General features: G+C 40.6%; 2 protein-coding genes across 2 annotated transcripts in view; one reads left to right on the forward strand and one right to left on the reverse strand.

Moving 5' to 3' along the window:
* Window positions 1-24,523, forward strand: part of KIF4A (kinesin family member 4A) — a 116,604-nt gene that overhangs the window by 82,926 nt on the left and 9,155 nt on the right. Inside the window, exons 19-28 of the mRNA XM_035028698.1 lie at window positions 61-144; window positions 642-755; window positions 11,384-11,539; window positions 11,662-11,762; window positions 16,908-17,037; window positions 19,025-19,195; window positions 19,568-19,675; window positions 20,693-20,770; window positions 21,109-21,207; window positions 21,862-22,047. Of these exons, the coding sequence (XP_034884589.1) occupies window positions 61-144; window positions 642-755; window positions 11,384-11,539; window positions 11,662-11,762; window positions 16,908-17,037; window positions 19,025-19,195; window positions 19,568-19,675; window positions 20,693-20,770; window positions 21,109-21,207; window positions 21,862-22,047 (1,227 nt within the window). The remainder of the gene's footprint in view (window positions 1-60; window positions 145-641; window positions 756-11,383; window positions 11,540-11,661; window positions 11,763-16,907; window positions 17,038-19,024; window positions 19,196-19,567; window positions 19,676-20,692; window positions 20,771-21,108; window positions 21,208-21,861; window positions 22,048-24,523) is intronic.
* On the reverse strand, window positions 17,357-17,752 carry LOC118026011 (ATP synthase subunit f, mitochondrial-like). The gene has a single exon (XM_035028701.1). The coding sequence runs from the start codon at window positions 17,750-17,752 to the stop codon at window positions 17,489-17,491; it is 264 nt and encodes an 87-aa protein (XP_034884592.1). The 3' UTR covers window positions 17,357-17,488.

The raw sequence follows: 24,523 nt of genomic DNA on the forward strand, positions 1-24,523 counted from the left end.
TATAAGGTTTTATGTTAGCTAGCTGAATCGCAATTAAAAGTCTGACTTTTTTCTTCTCAGGACCGTAAGAGGCAATATGAACTGCTCAAACTTGAAAGAAACTTCCAGAAACAGTCTAATGTGCTCAGACGTAAAACTGAGGAGGTAAGAAAATCCAATCTACTAGGTCACCTTCAGGCTTAGGTGCTGACAAAGTAGTATCCCTTAAATGAGCCAGTGTCCTGAGAAACCAGTGATACCAATCTTGGCCAGCAATTCCTAAGTCTTAATCCCTGTTTATATGTCATGAACTGTGAGCAGATAAAAATCTGAAGAAAATGGTACTGTTCAAATAAGGATTTTTTTTTTTCCAATTGGGCTTTCTTCTTTCCAAAAAAAAATACAGAGTAATATTGAGAAGTGACATTGCCAGACACTTTCAGTCCAAAGTACTTCTTTGAAATGTGTACCTCTCCTAGGCTCTAAAGCAGTAGCTGTTCTCCAGTATTATGTGCACGGAGACTTAAAAGTTGATTCCTATAGGAACTCAAACCCATAGAATTTTTTTCATTTTTCTTTACTAAGAAAGTAAAATGGAAATTAAAACATTTTTTTTTTGGTCAACCTTCAATTCAACATTACTGTGAGCCATTTTTATTTAGGCAGCAGCTGCCAACAAGCGTCTCAAGGATGCTCTCCAAAAACAACAGGAGGTCGCAGATAAGCGGAAAGAGACTCAGAGCCGTGGAATGGAAGGCACTGCAGCTCGAGTGAAGGTATGGACAGCTTGCGCTGCCATTTCTCTTATCTACACTGGGGATAGGGAAGACGTGGAAAATAGCTTTCTTTTGGTTCAGAATTAAACACTTCAAAATCTGAAGTTCTCCCCGAAAGCCTGATTTCCTAATGATACCTTTGAATATCTTTGAACAGATGTTAAAGACCAAGAGTAGAGAACCCTTTCCGTCCCTGCCTCCACTGAAGTTCAGTTAATTTTTTTAACAGTTTTACTGAGGTACAACTGACCTACAATAAACCGTACATATTTAACGTGTACAATTTAATAAGCTATGACACAGATGCACCCATGAAATCAGCACCACAATCAAGACAATGTCAACGTCCGTCATGACCAAAACATACTTTGTACCCCTTGGTAATCCTTTTCTCCCCTCCCCAGCCCACCCCTCTTCTTCCCAATCTCCAGGCAACCATTACATCTGCTTTCTGTCACTATAGATTAGTTTTTATTTTCTATGTATAAAAAATTAATCATACAGTATGTTTTCTTTTTCTGACTTTCATTCAGCATAATTATATCAAGATTCATCCCTGTGGTTGTGTGTCTCAATACGTCTTTCCTTTTTATTGCTGAATGGCATCCTGTTATATGGCTGTCCCACAATTCATTTATCCATTCACCTGCTGGTGGGCATTTTGTGGTGTTTCCAGTTTTTAGTTATTACAAATATTGTACTGAACATTTATATATACAAGTCTTTGTGTGGATATAGGTTTTTATTTCTTTTGGGTAGGTAACCTAGGAGTGGACTGGCTGGCTCTCTCATATGGTAGGTGTATGTTTTAACTTTTAAGCGACTGCAAAAATTGTTTTCCCAGGTGGTTGTACCTTTCTACTAGCAATTTATGAGTGTTCTTGTTGCTGTACATTCTTAGGAATACTGAGTATGATCAGTCTTTTAAATCTTAGGTATTCTAGTGAATGGGTAGTGGTACCTCATTGTGATTTTAGTTTTCATTTCCCTTATGACTAATGATGTTGAGCATCTTTTCATGTGCTTATTTGCCATACGTATGTTATGTGAAATATCTGTTCAAATCTTCCCCATTTTTTTGTTTGTTTGTTTGGTTTGCTTTTTGTTTTTGTGTTTTTTTTTTTTTTAGAGAGAGAGAGACAGAGCACAACCAGAGAGGGAGAAGCAGACTCCCCGCTGAGCAGGGAGCCCGACATGAGGCTCGATCCCAGGACTCTGGGATCATGACCTGAGCCAAAGGCAGATGCTTAACGACTGAGCCACCCAGGCGCCCTAAATCTTCCCCATTTTTTTAAAGATTTTATTTATTTATTATTTGAGAGAGAGGCAGAGTGAGAGGGAGAGGGGCTAGATCCCAGGACCCCTAGATCACCACCTGAGCCAAAGGTGGATGCTTAACCAATTGAGCCACCAGGCACCCCCCCTTCCCCATTTTTTAATTGGGTTATCTTTTTTTACTACTTTTCAGTTAGAATTCTTTATATATTCTAGATATATCCAACAAAGGACTTTTATGTTTTATAAATTTCTCCTGGTCTGTAGCTTGCCTTTCCCCTTTTTAACAGGGTCTTTTGAAGAGCAAGGCTTTTTAATTTTGATGCCATCCAATTTATTGACATTTTTTCTTTTATGCTTAATGGGTTTTATGCCCTGTTTAAGAAATATTTGCCAAACCCAAGGTCACTAAGATTTCCCTCTAAATTTTCTTCTAGAATTTTTTTTAAGTTTGAATTTAATTTAATTTTTATTTTTTTATTGTGTTCAATTAGCCAACATACAGTACATCATTAGTTTTTTTTTTTTTAAAGATTTTATTTATTTATTCATGAGAGACAGAGAGAGAGAGAGAGAGAGACAGAGGCAGAGGGAGAAGCAGACTCCCTGCTGAGCAGGGAGCCCGATGCGGGACTCGATCCCGGGACTCCAGGATCATGACCTGAGCCGAAGGCAGTCGCTCAACCGACTGAGCCACCCAGGCGCCCCCATCATTAGTTTTTGATTTAGTGTTCAACGATTCATTAGTTGCATATAACACCTATTGCTCATGCCCTCCTTAATACCCATCACCCGGTTACCCCATCCCCCACCCACCTCCTTCTGTAACCCTCAGTTTGGTTCCCGGAGTCCAGAGTCTCTCATCGTTTGTCTCCCTCTCTGATTTCTTCCCCTTCAGTTTTCCCTCCCTTCCCCTGTGGTCCTCCGCACTATTCCTTATGTTCCACATATGAGTGAAACCATATAATTGTCTTTCTCTGCTTGACTTATTTCACTTAGCCTAATCCCCTCCAGTTCCATCCATGTCGATGCAAATGGTGGGTATTCATCCTTTCTGATGGCTGAGTAATATTCCATTGTATATATTAACCACATCTTCTTTATCCATTCGTCTGATGAAGGGCATCTCGGCTCCTTCCACAGTTTGGCTATTGTGGACATTGCTGCTATGAACACTGGGGTGCAGGTGCCCCTTCTTTTCACTATATATCTTTGGAGTAAATACCTAGTAGTGCAATTGCTGGGTCATAGGGTAGCTCTATTTTTAACTTCTTGAGGAACGTCCATACCGTTTTCCAGAGTGGCTGTACCAGCTTGCATTCCCACCAACAGTGTACGAGGGCTCCCCTTTCTCCACATCCTCACCAACACTTGTTTCCTGTCTTGTTAATTTTTGCCATTCTAACTGGTGTAAGGTGGTATCTCATTGTGCTTTTGATTTGTATTTCCCTGATGGCTAATGATGTTGAACATTTTTTCATGTGTCTGTTAGCCATTTGTATGTCTTCTTTGGAAAGGTGTCTGTTCATGTGTTCTGCTCATTTCTTGACTGGATTATTTGTTTTTTGGGTGTTGAGTTTGAGAAGTTCTTTATAGATCTTGGATACCAGCCCTTTATCTGTAATATCATTTGCAAATATCTTCTCCCATTCTGTGGGTTGCCTCTTAGTTTTGTTGACTATTTCCTTTGCTGTGCAAAAGCTTTTTATTTTATACAGTTTTAAGCTTTACATTTAAGTCTATGATTCATTTTGACATGACACCTTTGTCAAAATCAATTGTCCATAAATCAATTTCTAGATTCTATTCCATTGACCTATCTTTATACGAATACCAACATGTTTCATCAGACTAGCCTTGTAATAAGTTCTGAAATCAGGTAGTATAAGCCCCCCAAAGTTGTTATTCTCTTTCAAAGTTGTTTTGGGAAAACTAGGTGCTGTGCATTTTCATATAAATTTTAGAATCAGCTTGTTAATTTCCATAAAAAAGTCTACTGGGAGTTTGATTAGGATTACATAGAATCTATATATAAACTTGAGGAGAATTTATATCTTAACAGTATTGAGTCTTTTGATTTATGAACACCATGCATCTCTCCATTTATTTAAATCTTTAATTTCTCTCAGTAGTGTTTTGGTTTTCAGTATACAGGTGTTGCACATCTTTTGTCAAATATATTCTTAAGTATTTCATATTTTTATGATATCGGAAATGTTTTTTTCAATTTCCAATTGTTTGGACATATTCATTGGTTCTTATAGCTCTTTTGGGTTTTTTTAATTGAAGATTTTATCCATTTATTTGACAGAGAGAGAGGCAGTGAGAGCGGGAACACAAGCAGGGGGAGTGGGAGAGGGAGAAGCAGACACCCGCCGAGCAGGGAGCCCAATGTGGGGCTCTATCCAAGGACCCTGGGATCATGACCTGAGCTGAAGGCAGATGCCCAATGACTGAGCCACCCAGGCGCCCCCTTTTTAAATTTTTTTTTAAGATTTTATTTATTTATTTGACAGAGCGCACAGCAGGGGGAGCAGCAGGCAGAGGGAGAAGGAGTGAGAGAAGCAAGCTCCCCACCGAGCAAGGACCCCAAACCCGATGGGGGGCCCAATCCCAGGACCCTGGGATCATGACACTGAGCCGAAGGCAGACATTTAACTGACTGAGCCACCAAGGCTCCCCTCTTACAGCTTTTTTATAGAGGCTACATAGTCAATCATGTCATCTGCAAATAGAGACAATTTTATTTACTTATTAGCTCTGTATGCCCCTTTTTTTAACTTGATCTTGTCTTACTACACTTGCTAGAACCTCCAGTAAAATATTTAATTGAGTAGGTGAAAAGAGACATCCTTGCTTTTCTCCCAATCTTGGGGAGATACCATTCAATCCTTCACCATCAAATATGATATTTGCTACAGGTTTCAGTTTATGTCCTTTATCAGTTTGAAGAAGTTCCTGTCTATTCCTAGCTTGCTGAAAGTTTTTATCGTGAATGGATGTTGGGGTTTTTTCAAAAGTTTTTTCTGAATCCTATTGAGATGATCTTATGGTTTGTTTTTACTCTGTTAGTATGGCAAATGACATTGATTTTTTTCAACTTTATTAAGGCATATCTGACATACTGTAAGATTTACCTTTTGTAGCATGCAATTCTGAGAGTTTTGACAACACATACAGTTGTAGAACCACCATCACAAGCAAGATATAGGATAGTTTTATTGTCCTCCCTAATTCCTCTCTACCTGTTTGTGATCAGCTCCTCCCACAACCCTAGCCGTTGGCAAACACTGATGTATATTCTGTCATAATTGTTTTCCCTTTGCATCAGTGTCATATAAATAGAAACATATAAAAAAAGAAACATATAGCATGACTTCTTTCACTTAGCATAATGCATTGGAGACTCATTTATAAATGTTGCATGAATCAGTAGTTTCTGCCTTTTTTTTTTTTTTTTTTTTTTTTGCTGAGTTGTATTCCATTGTATGGATATCCCACAGTTTATCAATTTACCTATTAAGGGATATCTTGGAGTTTTTTTCCAGTTTTTTTTTAATCTTTTTTATATTTTATTTATTTACTTGAGAGAGAGAGAACACAGAGGGAGAGGGAAAAGCAGACTCCCCACTGAGCAGAGAGCCCGATGCAGGGCTCCATCCCAGGACCCTGAGATCATGAACCTAGCGGAAGGCATATGCTTAACCAACTAAGCCACCCAGGCGCCCCTTTTTTCCAGTTTTTGGTGATTATGAATAAAGCTGCTATAAAAACATTTATATACAGGTTTCTGTGTAAACATAGGTAAACATTTCACTTGGGTAAATACCTAGGAGTAGAATTGCTAGGTCATATGGTAAGTGTATGTTTAACTTTATAAGAAACTGCCAAATTGTTTATCTGGTTGTTCATTGCTAGTTTATAGAAATACAATTGATTTTTGATATTAACTTTTGTCTTTTGACTTTATTAGTCTAGTAACTATTTTGTAGGTTCTTTGGGATTTTCTACACAAACAGTCATGCCATCTGTAAATACAGATTTATTTCTTCCTTTCTAATCTGTATGTCTTTTATTTCTCTTACTTGTCCTATTACATCAGCTTGGACCTTCAGGATAATGTTGAATAGGAGTGGTGACAGTAGAAACCATTCTATTTTTCCTGATCTTGGGGAAAGGATTCAGTCTTTCACCATTAAGTATGATGTTAGTTGTAGGTTTTTCATAGATACCCTTTATCAGATTGAGGAAGTCCTTTTTTTTAAGATTTTATTTATTTATTTGAGAGAGCACAAGCCGGGGGGTAGGGGAGGAGCAGAGTTGCTGAGCACAGAGCCCCTTGCAGGGCTTGATCCCAGGACCCCAAGATCATGGCCCGAGCCAAAATCAAGAGTCAGATGCTTAACCGTCTGAGCCACCCAGGCACCCCACAGATTGAGGAAGTTCTTATGTATTCTTAATTTGTTGTAAGGTTTTATTCTGTGTTTTGATATTCAATTATGAAACCAGGCTTGCGTTCCTTGGATAAACTCCACTTGGTTGTGATATATCATCCTTTTTATGTATTGTTGAAATCAGCAGTATATAAAATTAAAATTTTTCTAAAATAAAAATTTTGTGTAAAATTTTGCATCTCTGTTCATGAGGGATATTGGTCTGTTGTTTTCTTATAATGTCTTCATCTGGTTTTGGTATCAAAGTAATGTTGGCCTCTTCGGATTAGTTGGGAAGTATTCCTTCTTTTTCAATTATCTGGAAGAGTTTGTATAGAATTAATATTGTTTCTTCTTTAAAAGTTGGGTAAAATTCACAAGTTAAGTCATCTGGGCCTGAAGGGTTTTTTTGTTAGATTTGCTTTGGGGAGTAGGTGAAAATTAACTAAAATTCAGTTTTTTAAAATAGATATAGGGTTGCTCAGGTTATATATTTCTTCTTAAGTAAGCTTTGGTAGTTTGTGTGTTTTGGTGAACTTGTCTGCTTCATCTAAGTTGTCAAATAAAGTTATTCATAATATTCCCTTATTATCCTTCTAAAGTCTGTAAAAGCTGTGGTAATATCATCTTATTCCCGTTATTGATATTTTGTGCCTTTTTCCTTTTTCATGATCAGTTTGGCTAGAGGTTTATCAAAGAACCAGCTCATTCTTACTAATGGTTAAAATGGTAAATTTTATGTTATGTGTATTTTACCAAAATTTTAAAAATGTCCCCCAAACCCCAACTCATTAGTTTCCAATCTGATCTTTATTATTTCCTTACTTCTGGCTTGGATTTAATTAGCTTTTATTTTTTTTAGTTTCTTAAGGTAGAAGCTGAGGTCATTGATTCAAGGGTTGTTTTTTTGTTTTTGTTTTTGTTTTTTTTTGAGGCGGGGAGAGGGGCAGAGGGAGTGGGAGGGAGAGAATCCCAAACAGGCTCCATGCCCAGAGCAGAGCCTGACACAGGACTCAGTCTCACAACCCTGAAATCATGACCTGAGCTGAAATCAAGAGTTGGATGCTTAACCGACTGAGCCATCCAGGTGCCCCTTCTTCTTTTCTAATATAGGCATTTAGTGCTATAAATTTCCCCTTAAGTAATCCTTTAATGACATCCCACAAATTTTGATACTTATATTTTCATTTTCATTCAATTCAAAATGCATTCTAATTTCCCTGTTGATTTCTTCTTTGACCCAAGGGTTTTTTACAAGTGAGTTACTTAGTTTCCAAATATTGGGGTATTTTTCTAGATATCTTTGTGTTATGATTTCTAATTTAATTTCATTGTGGTTAGAGAACATTGTGTGACTTGAATCCTTTCAAATTTAATGAGGCTTATTATGGCTTAGAATATGGTCAATCTTGGCAAATATTTTATGTGTACTTGAGAAGAACATGTATTTTGCTATTGTTGGAGAGAGTGTTCTATAAATGTCAATCTTTTCTATTTGATTATGCTGTTCATTTCTACTGTATCCTTGCTGATTTTCTGCCTACTTATTCTATCATTTATTGAGAAGTGGGTATTCACATCTCCAACTTGAATTATGGATTTGTCTTTTTCACCTTGTAGTTCTACTTTTGCTTCATGTATTTTGACGCTCTGTTATTAGGGGTGTAAATAATTAGGATTAATTGATCCTTTCATTATTATGAAATGATCTTTTTTATTCCTGGTAATATTCTTTGTTCTGAAATCTACTTTTTCTGATAATAATGTAGGCCCTCCAGCTTTTTTTTTTTTTTTACTAATGCTAGAATGGTATATATATATACATATATATACACATATAATGGTATATATATACATATGTATGTGTGTGTATATATATATATATATACTTCTCCCGTTCCCCCTGCTTGTGAGAGAGAGAGAGAGAGAGCACAGAGGGAGAAGCAGAATCCCCGCTGAGCAGAGAGCCCGACGCAGGGCTTGAGCCCAGGACCCTGAGTTCATGACCTGAGCCAAAGGCAGACACTTAACTGACTGAGCCACCCAGGCACCCCAAAAAGATTATTTATTTGAGAGAGAGGGAATGTGTGCATGAGAGGGAGAGAGAGAGGAGAGGGAGAAGCAGACTCCCTGCTGAGCAGGTGTCCGATCTGGGGCTCCATACCAGGACCCTGGGATCATGACCTGAGCTGAAGGCAGACATTTAACCGACTGAGCCACCCAGGCGCCCCTAAAACGGTATATATTTTTTAATCCCTTTGGTTTTAACCTATCTGTGCCTTCGTTTTTAAAGTGTGTTTCCGGGGTATCTGGCTGGCTCAGTCAAAAGAACATGCAACTCTTTTTTTGTTTGTTTTAAAGGTTCTCATTTACTTATTTATTTGAGAGAGAGCACAGGGGGAGGGAGAGGCAGAGGGAGAAACAGACTCCCCACTGAACAGGGAGCCCTATTCAGGACTCAATCCCAGGACCCTGAGATCATGACCCCTGAGCCACAGGCAGATGCTCAATCAACTGAGCCACCCAGGTGCCCTGAAGAGCATGCAACTCTTGATCTCAGGGTCATGAGTTCAAGCCCCACATTGAGTGTAGAGATTATTTAAAATACATACATAAACTTAAAAAAAAATAAAATGTGTTTCTTCTAGGCAGCATATAGTTGGGTCTAGCTTTTATAATACAGTCTGACAATCTGCATTTTAATTGGGGTGTTTAGACCATTTGCTTTTATTATGATTATTGATATGGGTAGGTTTGACTCTATTATCTTGCTATTTTCTATTTGTCCCATCTGTTCATCATTCCTTTTATTTTGTTTGTTTTCTGGCTTCTTTTGGATCAACTGAGTATTTTTGTGATTTCATATTATCTCCTTTGTTGGCTTATGTATGATTTGGGTGCTTAAATTATAGATATAAACATTAAGGATTAAGTCCTTTTGAATAATTGACTCCTTTACCACTATGAAATAATCTTTTTTATCCTCAGTAATAGTCTTTGATGTGAATTTTACATTATCTGATGTTAATATATTCACTCACTCCACCCTCCTTTTGATTACTTTTAAGCATTGTATGTCTCCATCAAAAGTGAAAATGGGGACGCCTGGGTGGCTCAGTCAGTTAAGCGGCTGCCTTCGGCCTGGGTCATGATCCCAGGGTCCTGGGATCGAGTCCCACATCGGGCTCCTTGCTGAGCAGGGAGTCTGCTTCTCTCTTTCTCTCTCTCCCTCTGCTTGTGCTCTCTCTGTCAAATAAATAAAATCTTTAAAAAAAAAAAAAAGTGAAAATGTTCTCAGAGATGGTTACTTTTTAGAAAATAAATTTAGTTTTGTTTGCTTAAAAAATTTCATTCATTGACTTTAAAGATTAAGAGTGCATATCTAATTATGTCTCCTAAGGCAAGAGAAACAAAAGCAAAAATAAACTATTGGTAGTACATCAAAATAAAAAGCTTTTGCACAGTGAAGGAAACCATCAACAAAGCAAAAAGGCAACCTACTGAATGGGAGAAGATATTTGCAAATGATATATCCAATAAGGGGTTAATATCCAAGATATATAAAGAACTTGTACAACTCAACACCAGAAAAGCAATCAAATTAAAAAATGGGCAGAGGACCTAAATAGACATTTTCCCAAAGAAGACATACAAATGGCCAACAGACACATGAAAAAATGCTTTAACATCACTACTCACCAGATCAGACTACAATGAGATATTACCTTACACCTGTCAAAATGGCTAAAATCAGAAAGACAAAAAATAACAAGTGTTGGCAAGGATGTGAAGAAAAAGGAACTTTTGTGTATTGTTGGTGGGAATGTAAATTGGTACATCTACTGGGGAAAACAGTATGGAGGTTCCTCAAAAAATTAAAAATAGAAATACCATATGATCCAGTAATTCCACTACTGGGTATTTACTCAAAGAAAATGAAAACACTAACTTGAAGATATTTGCACCCCATGTGTATTGCAGCATTATTTACAATAGCCAAGATAAGGAAGCAACCTAAGTGTCCACTGATAGATAAATGGGTAAAGAAGATATGATACATACACACACAGCACACACAATGGAATGTTACACAGCCATAAAAAAAGGATGAGATCTTGCCATTTGTGACAACATGGATGGACCTAATACCTCTAGGGTATTATGCTAAGTGAAATAAGTCAGACTGAGAGACAAATAGCATATGATTTCACTCATATGTGGAATCTAAAAAACAAATGAATGAACAAACAAAAAGCAGAATCAGACCTATAAATAAAGAGAACTAACGGATGGTTGCCAGAGGGAAAGGGGGAGTAGAGGCATGGGCAAAATGGGTGAAGGGGAGTGGGAGGTACAGGCTTCTAGTTATGGAATGAAGTCACAGGAATAAAAAGAATAGCATCAATATAGTCAATGATACTGTAATAGCGTTGTATGGTGACAGATGGTAGCTATACTGGTAGTGAACACAGCATAACATATAGAGATGTTGAATCACTATGTTGTACACAGGAAACTAGTGTAACATTATGTGTCAACTATACTCAAATAAAAAAATTTAAAAAAGAATGGGTGCCTGTGTATTAAATAGAACAGATAATCAAAATATATTTCAATTCCTTATCATGACTAGTTAAGGACAAGTCAAGGAGAAAATGGAGAAGGCAGACAGTGTTTAGAAATACTAGGGTTATCTAGAGAAAGATTTTCTGCAGAAAGCCTTTCTTATGACCTTTTAGGATATTGCTGTTAAGAGCTCTTGGAGAGCTATTACAATTTTGGGTGAGTGTAGGCATGAATGGAAATCTCACTTCTACTTGTGTGGGCTCTGTTCTGAGTGAAATTAAGTCTGGAGCTGAATCTAGCCCATGGGCCAGAGATCCCTCATCCCTAACCCAACATCACCAATTTCTCTTCTAGAATTGGCTTGCAAATGAAATTGAGGTTATGGTTAGTACTGAGGAAGCCAAACGCCATCTGAATGACCTTCTTGAAGATAGAAAGATCCTGGCTCAGGATGTGGCTCAACTCAAAGAAAAAAAGGAATCTGGGGAGAATCCACCTCCTAAACTCCGGGTAAGCACCCTCATGGAAATACATTACCAATAATCAGACTCTGCACCCCCCAGAAACCCTCACAACTTTGGAGGATTACTTTCCTTTTAGCACTTCGTCCTCATTCCCACTATTCTTTACAGAGGCGCACATTCTCGCTTGCTGAACTACGTGGTCAAGTTTCTGAGTCAGAGGATTCCATTACAAAGCAGATTGAAAGCCTAGAAACTGAAATGGAACTCAGGTAATGTGACTATCTCTTAAGGCATTGTAATTTATAAAAATCTATGCCTGGACTCAAAATAGAACCTATCAATCCAGTGATTCAAACACTTGTTTTTCAAAGGCTTTGTGATGATAGAGAAGTGAGAAAACGTAGCAATTTTTTTGAACCATACAGTTCACTAGACACGTTAGATACATTTTCTCATTTAATCCTTCCCTGTGAAGTATTATTATACCTTACGAGGTAAATATCACTTTTTTTTTAAGATTTTATTTTTTTATTTGAGAGGGAGTAAGAGAGAGAGAGAGCACATGATCTGGGGGTGGGGAGAGGGACAGAGGGAGAGGGAGAAGAAGCAGACTCTCCAGCTGAGCAGGGAGCCCAATGCAGGACTCGATCCCAGGACCCAGAGATCATGACCTGAGCTGCCGTAGGCAGATGCTCAGCCGACTGAGCCACCCAGGTGCCCCTAAGTATCATTCTTCTGACTTTAAAGATTTAAACAGAAGTTCAGAAATCTTTTTTCATTATTTTTCTTAATTTTTTTTTTTTTTAGAGTATGCAGGGGAGTGGGGCAGAGGGAGAGAGAGAATCCCAAGCAGACTCCCTGCCAAGCACAGAACTCAATGCAGGGCTCTATCCCATGACCCCGAGATCATGCCCTGAGCCAAAATCAAGAGCTGGACACCCAATTAATTGAGCCACCCAGGCGCCCCACAAGTTCAGAAATCTTAAGGAACGTGCTCAAGGTTATACAGAGCTGGGATTCAAAACCTGGTCTATCGGGGCGCCTGGGTGGCTCAGTTGGTTAAGCGTCTGCCTTTGGCTCAGGTCATGTCCTGGGATCGAGCCCTACATTGGGCTCCCTGGTCAGCGGGAAGCCTGCTTCTCCCTTTCCCTCTGCCTGCCACTCCCCTTGCTTGTGCTTTCTTTCTCTCTAATAAATAAATAAAATCTTAAAAAAAAAAAACCTGGTCTATCTAATTCCAAAGCCCATGCTCTTTATGTTGCACCACATGTTAGTATCTCTGAAATGTAGAATTGGCTAAAAACAAAACTTTAGAGGAAATCAAGAACTGATGGCAGAAGAGCAACAGTACAGAAGGAAGAGAACGTTAGGGATCATCAGCAAAGTAGATATAATAATGTATAAGTAAAGTTATCATGAGCATTAGATTAGTACGTAAAGCACATAGCAAATACTTGGCATATTAGAAGTGCTCAGTGAACATTCTCTCTTTCTCCTTTTCTGGCTCTAAGACCAGAAATTATGCTGCTCTAATCACTATTACTGTCTTCTAAGTATCTGTGAAATCTAGAAGGAATCGAACTTTCACAGAGATTTTATAGTGTCTTAGGATAATAGATTTGTAGTGCCCAGAAGACCTTAATGATCATTTAAATTTTTTTCTAGCAACACGTACTAGCTGTTTATCTTTGGATACATCTATAAGTCACCCAACATTTGAGTGTCTGCTTTATGCTGCACTGGATGCATGCAGTTGGGATATATAGAAAGTAGGTGGCATCACCCTTGCTCTCAAGTGGAAATAGTATAATGCCACAGTGGTGTGTTGGAATCATTTGTTAAAATTGCAGGAATGTTGTGAACCCTTCATAGCTTACCACATTTATACCACAGAAATAGCAAAATTACAAATCGGGTCTGGTTTTTTAAGTGCTGGTTGTGAAACATTCACCTGCACACCACTGTGCATAATTAAATGATTAAATGTTAGGCAGGTGCCAAGTAGAGAGCAATTAAACAGAAGTGAGTTTAATCAAGGCAATTTCCCTAAAGTTGATGAGACATAAACTGAATTTTTTTTTTAATTTTATTTATTTATTTGTCAGAGAGAGAGAATACGCACAAGCAGGGGAAGCAGCAGGCTCCCCCCTAAGCAAGGAGCCTGACACAGGACTCGATCCCAGGACTCCGGGATCACGATCTGGGCCGAAGGCAGACGCCCAACCAACTGAGCCACCCAGGCATCCTGAGACATAAACTAAATTTTAAAAATACCTAAGGGACATGAATTATCAGAGGAGACAGGAAAGGCCATATGACAGACAACAATCCTGAAGTGTTCTAGCTTACCTCTTCCAAGAAGCCTTCCCTGACACTTCATCCCCCACTCATCCTCCTCTCTAAACCCTGTCAGAACTTACAGTAGTCAATCGTGTATGTGGTACAGTGCATGTATATTATCTTTATATTTATTAATTTTTTACATTTATTAGTCTTGTCAATATAAATTGATCATAAGCTTGTTGGAGGAAAGGACTATATATTAGGCCAGAGTTCTTGGGGTATTGTCTGCAACCCCTGGGGGTCTCTGAGCAATTAAAATGATTTTTATAATATGAAGACTTCATTTGCTGTTTTTACTCCATCGACATTTGCCATGATGGTGCCAAGCAACAGTGGACAAAAAATGTTCATACCATAGCTTGAATTAAAGCAGTGGGCACCAGTCTGTGCTAGTGGTCATTGTGTACTTCACCACCACACACTCTCAGTTGTTTGTTTGTTTCTTTAAATCACTTTTACCTAAGAATGGCTTTGATAGGGACGCTTGGCTGGCTCAGTTGGTAGAACATGCAACTCTTGATTTCGGGGTCTTGAGTTCAAGCCCCACATTGGGCATAGCGCCTACTTTAAAAAAAAAAAAAAAAGAATGGCTTTGATAAAGCAGTACAAATTGTTAATTTTATTAAATTTCAACCCTTGAGTTCAAATCTATTTAGTATTCTCTGTGACGGGACAGGAAGAACACGCAGAGCACTTGTGCTGTTTTGCTCAAGTCTGAGGGTTGTCCAGAGGAAAAGCACTTGTGCAATTGTTGGAGGTGTGAGCTCAATAGGCCTCTTTTTCCATGGAACATCCGTTGTATTCGGAAGAAGCACTGATGAACTATGGTTATTCAGGCTTGAGTACTTGGCAGGCATTTTCTCAAAAGTGAACAGAGTGAGCTTGTCACTTCAAGAAAAACAACTGGTAGTGTTTGTCACTAAAGATAGAATTGAGCTTTCAAGCAAAACTTAGAATTCTGGAAAACTTTTATCTGCCCCCAAGGGCTTGACAGTTTTTCTTAACTTTTCCGAGGAGACCAGTGGTGATTACTAAGAGTTGTTTATTTTTTTTATATTATATAATGAAATGTGTTAACATTTGGAGACTTTGCATCACTCAACATTGTACAAATGATATGTTACAGAATCATGTGTGGATAAAAGAGCCATTCAGATTACAAGATAGACCAACGGATTTTAATATAAGAAAGTAAGAGAAGTTTACTTAGCAGTGGTTTCAGATGCCACATTTCAACTAATTTTTAAGGAACTACCACTTGTTGGGTTTTAGTGTGGTCTCAAAGAAGAATATCCACAGTTATCTGAATAGGCTATTAAAATGCTCCTCTTTGGTCCAACTACATATCCCTGGGAGGCCAGATTGTCTTTATTAACATCAACCAGAACATGTCACAAAAGACTGATTGCAGAGGGAGATGTGAGAATCCAGCTGTCTTCTACACAGTCAGATATTACAGAGATTCGTAAAACTGTGACAGAGTCCCACTCTTCTCACTAAATTATCTTGTTGTTTTAGAAAATGTATCTTTCATAAAATATATTACAATGGATTATTATTATTTTAAGTGAATTAATGAATGTTTAATTTTTTCTCAGTTTTACCTTCAATACTGTAATATATATGAACAGAATTTCTCAGAGGTCCTCAGTCATTTTTAAGAGTGTAGAAGGGTCCTGAGACTCTAAGATTTGAGAACTGCTACCTTAGATTATTTTGGTCCCCATCTTCTTTTATAGTACCCTACATAGCAGTCTGTTTCACATAGGCTGGCATACTACCTCTCACTGGATACATTGCAAATTTGAGAAGGAAGCTGTTAATGAAACTGAAATACTATGTAAACCTTGCTCTCAGGCCATACTTGATCAGAAAGCATCTGTAAGCTATAACCGGGGTCAGGGTATCTAGTCTTCTCAGAAACTTCTCTGTTCTGGGGCGCCTGGGTGGCTCAGTCGTTAAGCGTCTGCCTTCGGCTCAGGTCATGATCCCAGGGTCCTGGGATCGAGCCCCGCATCGGGCTCCCTGCTCCGCAGGAAGCCTGCTTCTCCCTCTCACACTCCCCTTGCTTGTGTTCCCTCTCTCACTGCCTCTCTCTCTGTCAAATAAATAAATAAAATCTTTAAAAAAAAAAAAAAAGAAACTTCTCTGTTCTGTGGTAGGCACTTCAAGATAACCTCTCACAGCACTAGCCATCGGTCTCAATTTGGTATTTGGTTCCAGCAAAGAACATCTACCTGTTTGTCCTTTTTTTATTTGTTTTTTTAAAGATTTCATTTTATTCATTTGAGAGAGAGAGAAAGAGGGAAAGCACGAGCAGGGGCAGAGGCAGAGGGAGAAGCAGACTCCCCGCTGAGCAGGGAGCCCAACACGGGGCTCCATCCCAGGACCCTGGGATCATGACCTGAGCCAAAGGCAGACACTTAACCAACTGAGCCCCCCAGGCGCCCCAGTGCTTGTACATTTGAGAATTTTTTCCTTCAGGTCTCCAACCTGACTCTTCTCCTTGCATAGTTGAGCCACTATATCACACTCTGAACTTACATGGCCTCAAGACAAAGTCACATTGCAGTCAATGCACTGCAACAGAAGCCCTACTAAAACAAATCTTTCCAAGTCCCACTATATGACCCATTTATTGCAACCAGTATTTAATAAAATAAAACCATTTGGATAGTCTCTCAGGTTCCTTTTGCGTCAGGATTTGAGATACTGTATAAAATCCTAGCCAGATGATTCAGTCATTATTTTTTTTTTTTAGATTTTTTTATTTGACAGAGAGAGACACAGCGAGAGAGGGAACACAAGCAGGGGGAGTGGGAAAGGGAGAAGCAGGCCTCCCACCGAGCAGGGAGCCCGAAGTGGGGCTCGATCCCAGGACCCTGGGATCATGACCTGAGCTGAAGGCAGACGCTTAACGACTGAGACACCCAGGCGCCCCGATTCAGTCATTATTTAAATGCTATTTCACCCATACCGCCATCCATAAACCTATCTGAAGAGCCCCACAGAGCTCTCCTCCTTGGTGTTGAGGATGCTAGCAGTAAGTCTCACCGTTTCTTTCCTTGAAGGAGTGCTCAGATTGCTGACCTACAGCAAAAGCTGCTGGATGCAGAAAGTGAAGACAGGCCAAAACACCGCTGGGAGAATATTGCTACCATCCTGGAAGCCAAGTGTGCCCTGAAATATTTAATTGGAGAGGTAAGCATCACTATTCCTACCAGCAATTAGGGGTCTGGCTAGATAGGTTGAAATAAGATGTTAGCCGGGAATACCGTCGTAGTGTTATTGCCACTTTTCATGGTAGAAGCCGCAATGACACTAGTATTAGAGAGTTTTATGGGGAAACGTTGGTGTGAACAAGTACAGGCCAGTCACATAGAAAAATGACTTGCAAGTTGATACCTGTCGTGCCTGGCGTACAGCAAGTGCTCCATAAATGTCTGCTATTATTATTGGGAAAATAATCAGGATGCCATAGTAGGCCACTGGTTAAACATAAACTATTATACTGCACTACTTTTTTTTTTTTTCCAAGTACCAGTCATCTTTTATTGGATGTTAATTCTGAATTAGAATATGAAAGGATTTAAGGGTGCCAGGCAAAGGTCATGGTCAGGAATGCCGAATGTGCCTCCACACTGGGCCCTCTTCAGTGGTACTTGCGTAGCTGCTCGTGTTTGAGTTCCTTGTAACAACGACAGTAGTTGAAAAGCACATAAGCTACCAGCACCATAGAAATCCCAGCATCACCCCCTTTCTTCACATTGACATACTTGTAATATTGGTAGTAACCTCTTTGAAATGCTCCAGCAATGCCCTTAGGGGTGAAATCCCACATCAGTATCCAGCTGGGCAGCTTTCCCAGTTTCACATCCATGAGCTTCTTCTCCTTCACTGGTACGACTGACGCCATCTTGGAGTCCTGGGTGTCCGCTCTGCATATACTGCACTACTTTTTAAAACACCTATGAGAGGGACCCCTGGGTGGCTCAGTTGGTTAAGCGACTGCCTTCGGCTCAGGTCATGATCCTGGAGTCCCAGGATCAAGTCCCACATCGGGCTCCCTGCTCAGCAGGGAGTCGGCTTCTCCCTCTGACCCTCCCCCCTCTCATGCTCTCTCTATCTCTCATTCTCGCTCTCAAATAAATAAATAAAATCTTTTAAAAAAAAAAGAAAAAAACACCTATGAGATGTGTATTCAAAAAGTTTAAGGTACAATCTAGAAAAGAGGAAACCTAATCATCTTTTCACATATATTCATCTTAAGGAAAGTACATCTTCACTGGCTTTAAAATAATATATCGGGGCACGCAGGTGGCTCAGTCGTTAAGCGTCTGCCTTCGGCTTAGGTCATGATCCCAGGATCCTGGGATCGAGCCCCGCATCGGGCTCCCCGCTCTGTGGGAAGCCTGCTTCTCCCTCTCCCACTCCCCCTGCTTGTATTCCCTCTCTTGCTGTCTCTCTGTCAAATAAATAAATAAAATCTTTAAAAAATAATAATAATAATATATCATCTTACGTTGTTACTGAGGCATCTTCACTTTGAGACAAGCATACAAACTCCAACTCTGGAAGTTTGAGCAATGTTATCCTTTATATGTTTTTGGATGGGGTTAGCAGATTCGTCCTACCAAGTAGGAAATCCTGATTAGTCTTGTGAACACTGGTATTTATGATGTTCCCTGTGTGGGCTAGTAGAGACTATAAAACCAGGCCAGCATAGGATATCAGTCTAGCCTGAAGAGCCAGACCTACAGCACCAGCTAACGTGTCTACTAGTTTCAACACGCGAATTCAGATGTTCTGACATGGGACCTAATTGGCCATAAGGGTGTGTCCTATGGATTCCTCTTCAGAATGAAGGAAGAAAGTCTTAAATATCAGAATTTGGAGTTGTCAGATACTGTTTGTATCCTGACTGTATCAGTATCTGGAGTTGTCAGATACTGTTTGGCTCCTAGCTCAAAGAGCTCGATTTCAACAGAAATATGGACTCTTGGACTCTTGGCCTGGGTGGCGTTGTTCCTATTCACTGGTAGAATCCATGTGACATAGGAAAAAAATGGACTCTGGACATGGAGGAACTTTTCTCAGTCCGTTTCAGGAAAGCTGACATTCTCCTGCTGAATGAATGGGGAAAGGTGGCCATTCTCCAAATAAACTCATCTTCTTTTATCCCTTCCAGCTGGTCTCCTCCAAAATACAGGTCAGCAAGCTTGAAAGCAGCCTGAAACAGAACAAAGCCAGCTGCGCTGACATGCAGAAGATGCTGTTTGAGGAACGAAATCATTTTGCCGAAATCGAGACCGAGTTACAGGCAGAGCTGGTCAGGGTGGAACAGCAGCACCAAGAGAAGGTAAGCTCTGGCAAGCCCAGAAGCTATACTGAGAAACAGAGCGTCATTTTTGTTGTTAGTTTTGAAAAGACAGTGAGGGGTAGGGTATGAAGTTGCCTCCGAAGGCCTGTGTAGTCGTCTTTTCCAAATTTTGCAAACGAGGAACCCGAAAGAGAGAAATTACTTGTCGAAGCGGACACACACGGTGGCTCTTAGCCTCCACCTTTGAGACCAAGATTAACATCGAGGCTGCGCTTACTGCTTCAAGCCATGAGAAGGAAAGATAGCAGGGACCTCTAAGTCAGAGGACTCCTCTGGGTCACCGCTTGGACTAAGCCGGAATTCCTTTCTCCTGTCATGCTGTTGGTCCCATTGGGCCGTGTCTTTCTCTAGGTGCTCTACCTTCTCAGCCAGCTGCAGCAAAGCCAAATGGCAGAGAAGCAGCTAGAGGAGTCAGTGAGTGAGAAGGAGCAGCAGCTGCTGAGCATACTCAAGTGCCAGGTATGATAATGGGGCGAGGGTCTCTAGAGATGGGGTCCGCAAGCCCGGCTGCGAATCCTGGCTGATTTACACCATTGTACTTGCAGCGGAGAGTAACTACTGAAAAGGGGTTTATAATAGTAACCTCTATGGCCTTTGGGCCCTATTTGATCAATTTAGGGGTGTTTAGAATGTAACCATGCATAGCATAACCTCCTTTTTGGTACGGAAATGACATTACGTACTCCACACCAGACTTTGAGGCCTCCTGGTTCCTTGCCTCAGCCCTGAGCTCCAAAAGGGTTGAGAAAGTTCAGTCATCCCATAGAATCCTAAGGGCATTCAGCTTTCTCTTTTTGAGCCTGTTCTGAGCTGAGACCTGACATGTTTGTAAAGTGCCTGGGGTCTGAATATCTCCCAGAGCCTGGGAACACCACACCCCTTAGCAGCATGTTGGAACACTATTTTGTCCAACTTAGAATCCTTTTTTTTTTTTCCTGAAGCACAAGTCTCTAGGGTTTCCTTGGCACCTCCCATCAAAGACATAACCAAACTAGTTAAAGTCGTATGCACGAATTGTGAATCTGGTTGTCTTAAGTGCCAGGAAGTTTAATCAGGGTTATTAGAGTAGCAAATAAACTGCCTAGTCTGTGTTTAGAAGGGTAAACAAAAGCATCTGTAGACTTGAAAGAAACAAAGCTAACCGTCCATGTGGGTCTCTTAATCAGCATCCTGATGTGAATGTGTAAGGGACGTAAGGCTTGAGAATAGAAGAGAATAAGGAGAGCATTTAGGGCAGAGCGCATGGCTCCTCTGAGTGCGGTCAGGACCGCTTGGGAGCGTTGGACTAGAAGTGGCATTCGGGACACCTCGGCACTGGTGGGAATCAGGCATTTTTCTGGGTGCCGGTGCCTGCTGTGCAAAAACCATCTGCTCCAGCAACTTGGCAGCTCTGTGTTTTCATCTATGTGAGTTGTTTGGTAACCCACATGTAGTGCCGAAAATAACCCCACCTATCACTGCGCTATCTGGAAATAGGATGAAGAACTTGAGAAGATGCGAGAAGTGTGCGAGCAAAATCAGCAGCTTCTCCGAGAGAATGAAATCATCAAGCAGGTAACACGGCTTCCCACCCACTTCTAATAAGCCCTGGGAGACCCTGTTGCAACTGAGGGCAGCTCTTGGGAACAGCCCCGAGTATGAGGAGTCGGCTCTATTTTTGAGGTCTATAGCGACTTTCCGTATGATATGGTCATGTGCATTTCAAAATGGTATAAACACACATATTTTAATCGGCTCTTTTCTGAATCTAATACTGATCTTCTAAAGTGAGAGTCCTCCAGCCCGCTTTACTATGGTTTCAATGCGGCTAACTTAGGAATCCTTATGTTTTAGCCATTAACGCTCCCGGAAGCTGCCCTGCAGTATACACTGTGCATTCTCTTTTCAAACAGAAACTGACCCTCCTCCAGGTAGCCAGCAGACAGAAACCTCCTCTTCCTAAGGATACCCTTCTATCTCCAGACTCTTCTTTCGAATATATCCCACCTAAGGTAAACTGCTCAGTGCTGGTCATACCTTCGTGTGGCCATGGTTGGGGGTGAGTGTGCTAGATTCGTCTTTCAGAAGAGGTTGAGGGTGAAAAACCCCAAACCCCAGGGCACCCGGCTGGCTCAGTCAGTAGAGCATGTGACTCTTGATCTCAGGGTTGTGAGTTCGAGCCTCACATTGAGTGCAGAGCTTACTTAAAAATAAAATCTTTAAAAAATCCCAAATTCCAGCATCTCCGTTTGCCCTGGAGTCCCAAATAAAACTACAGTCCACTCTTGAGGAAAATAGGCATTCTCCCTCCCCAGAAGGCTGACTTTTGGCCATGTAGAGGCATTATGTAACAACGGAGGGGGAGCAGGAGAAAAGAGCAGTGTTCAGCTGTCCATCCAAAGATACTTATCTCATCATATCATGAGTCCTTCTTTCCTCCCTCAGATTGCTCAGCCTCTACCCCTTCAGTTTCCATCCCTTCAAAGACTCTGTAAGGCCAAAGGCTACAGCAGAATTAATTCTGACTGGGAAAGCCAAGGGGCTGTATTTGAGGGAGTCTGAAATCTCGGCTCTGAGAAGATAGCTGGCAGCAGCTACTGGGAAGATTTGATCTACGTGTGTTTTTAAAATTTTATTAACTGATCATTCCAAACCTTTCTTCTTAGCCGAAACCTTCCCGTTTTAAAGAAAAGTTCCTGGAGCAAAGCATGGACATCGAGGATCTAAAATATTATTCAGAGCATTCTGTGAATGAGCCTGAGGACAGTGCTGGTGATGATGACGATGATGGGGATGATGAGGAATGGAAGCCAACAAAATTAGTTAAGGTGTCCAAGAAGAACATCCAAGGGGTAGGAGGCAGCTCTCATCTCTGTCAGGGGTTCTAGTCCTTGGTCTTCACTGCCAGTGGGGATTTGCTGGCCCCATGCCCTGCACCTGAGCCCCTGGGTCCCGTTCAAAGGCATTGGCTCCACCGAGGAGTCCTTGTTGGGCCAGCTCTGTATGGAACCTGGGGTTAGCAGAGAAGGCTGCCTGAGTGCACAAGATGGCTCTCTTTGTGTTTTTAGGTTCTTACGAGGTCTGAACGGGTGGTAGTATTCTGTACCATTTCATTGAGGCTGGTTCCAAAGCGATCATAATAATCCTTCATATTTTCATAGTACTTTGCAGTTTATAAACCATTCTCATATAGGTTATCTCCTTTTTTCATCACAAAAAAAAAAAAAATCCAGTGAGGTATTTATTGTTTGCATTTTACAGATGGATTTGAGACCCACAGGAGGGAAATGACCTTGCTCAAGGTCATAAAACCAAGAACAGTCAGGACTTGAAACCAAATATTCTGACTCCAAGTCCAGTTTGTTTCTACCATGTCATGGTTCTATCAGTAAAAACTGCAGACCAGAAGCTAAGTGGGAACTTTATCTTCCTTGCCTCAGAGTAATTTTGCTCCCTAGGCTAAGGGGCAATAGGAATTACAGAAAGGGCTAATAATTAAGATCCAACACACCACGTTAAGGTTAGTTAGGAACAGAGTGACTTTGAGGCATGCTTTGTTTACTTCCACAATGATAGTCCTACGTAATTATCAAACCTAGATGTTTTATGTTGAAACATTAACTTCCCAGGCACTAGAATTCACCACTACCCCAACCGTGCCCTGTGGCCACATTCCACTGAAGGAGGACAGTTCATAAAGGATCCTAGCCGGCTTCCTGGAAGGTTAACTCAATTTCGTTAGCTGCTTGAGCACCACATAGGGGACTGAGCCTTAGAAGGCCACAACACCGGAGCGAAGCAAGTTGTGAGGAATAGCTAGTCATGGTGGCATTAAATCATTTGGAAAGAGTCATCAGGATGCGACATACCACATGCTCTTAGTGGGAGTAAGAGCTCATCCTTAGCCTCAGAGAGCTTATAATCTAGTGGGAAAACCAGGCAAAGAAATAGAAGCATACCAAAGAACCTCAGCATATTCATCTCAGGGAGACGGACTGAGGGATTTTTAAGAGTGACTATAAGGCCAAACCAAGAAGATATAATTTAGGAAGATACCATAAAAGAGACGACTATTACTGCATCATGAGACGGAAAGGGAAATACGGTCTTGGAAGCGAGTGGGAGGCCGTTGCTGGCACATTGAATAGCATATCGCAAAGACTTAGTTGTAGAGGACAGGGGGTTGGGGCACTTACAGAAAATGGGGCAGAACATGTCTGACTTTCATTCAGTTATTCAACAAACGTTTACGGACTCTACTATGACCCAAGTAGAGAGCATGAGCTGAATGTAGATACGAGGGTCAGCTAAGTAATAGGAAGCGGAGTTGAGAAGTACACACAGAAACAAATGGTAGGGGACCTAAAACCCCTGGGAAGACGGGTCCAAATGTGAAGCAAATATGTGTTTACTTGTGCTCGAAGCAAGCTTACTGTGTGTATCATAGCAATGTTGCTCCACGTATAAAAGGGAAATAGAGGAATCTAGTAAAAATTGCAAGTATGTATTTGCTATCAGTGATAAAATCTATGTCTAAAACTGTGAGAGATTATTCTTTTCTAGGCTTTTCCCCGATTTAATAACTTGAGAAGAGAATATAACTGGGCATTAGGGGAACAGGCACAGGATCTAGTTTCTTCCTTTTAGCAACCTCAAAGTACATGGATGCTATGTATTATGTATAGCAGAGAGCTATCTGCTCTCTGATTAGGCTGCTCGTAGACACATTAGCTGGAGACCTTAATGCTTTGCACGAAGGCCATCCTATCTGTAGTTCCAACCCAGCTGAAATGGGCTGGCGTTATCACTAGATGGCTTTAAAGGAGACTGCAGCAGTCACCAGACTAATGACCCGGCTAGAGCTAATGCTGAAAAAGTAGGCTTCCTCACTCAACCATGTTTCCTATATGTACTAAGGAGATGCTGAGGGACAGGCCACGTGCTATAGTAAAAGTAATAGCTTTGAAGCCAGGTAGACATGGATTCTAGTCTTGAGTTTGCCACTGGCTAAGTTGGATGACCTGAAACAGGTCACTTAATCTCCCTAGGCTTCGAATTCCTTACCTATGCAATGATGGGATTAGACTGGAATCAATGATGTGCAAGGTCCCTTCCAGCACTAATATCCTGAGTCAAAGTAACAGTCAAAGTTGTATAAATTTTTTTTAATTAATTAAGGAGTTTTAATAATACTACCTGTATATGGTGCTTTATGGTGTCTGAGTAGTTAAAAGAAGGAATATATGCAAAAGCACTTTGTGAAGAAGAAAATATCATGCAGGTATTGTTACTAAAGCACGGTAAGCATTTTACAAACATTCTCATTTG

Source organism: Mirounga leonina, unplaced genomic scaffold (assembly GCF_011800145.1).
Source record: "Mirounga leonina isolate KUSES-001 unplaced genomic scaffold, KU_Mleo_1.0 Mir_204, whole genome shotgun sequence".
Classification (NCBI taxonomy): Eukaryota; Metazoa; Chordata; class Mammalia; order Carnivora; family Phocidae; genus Mirounga; species Mirounga leonina.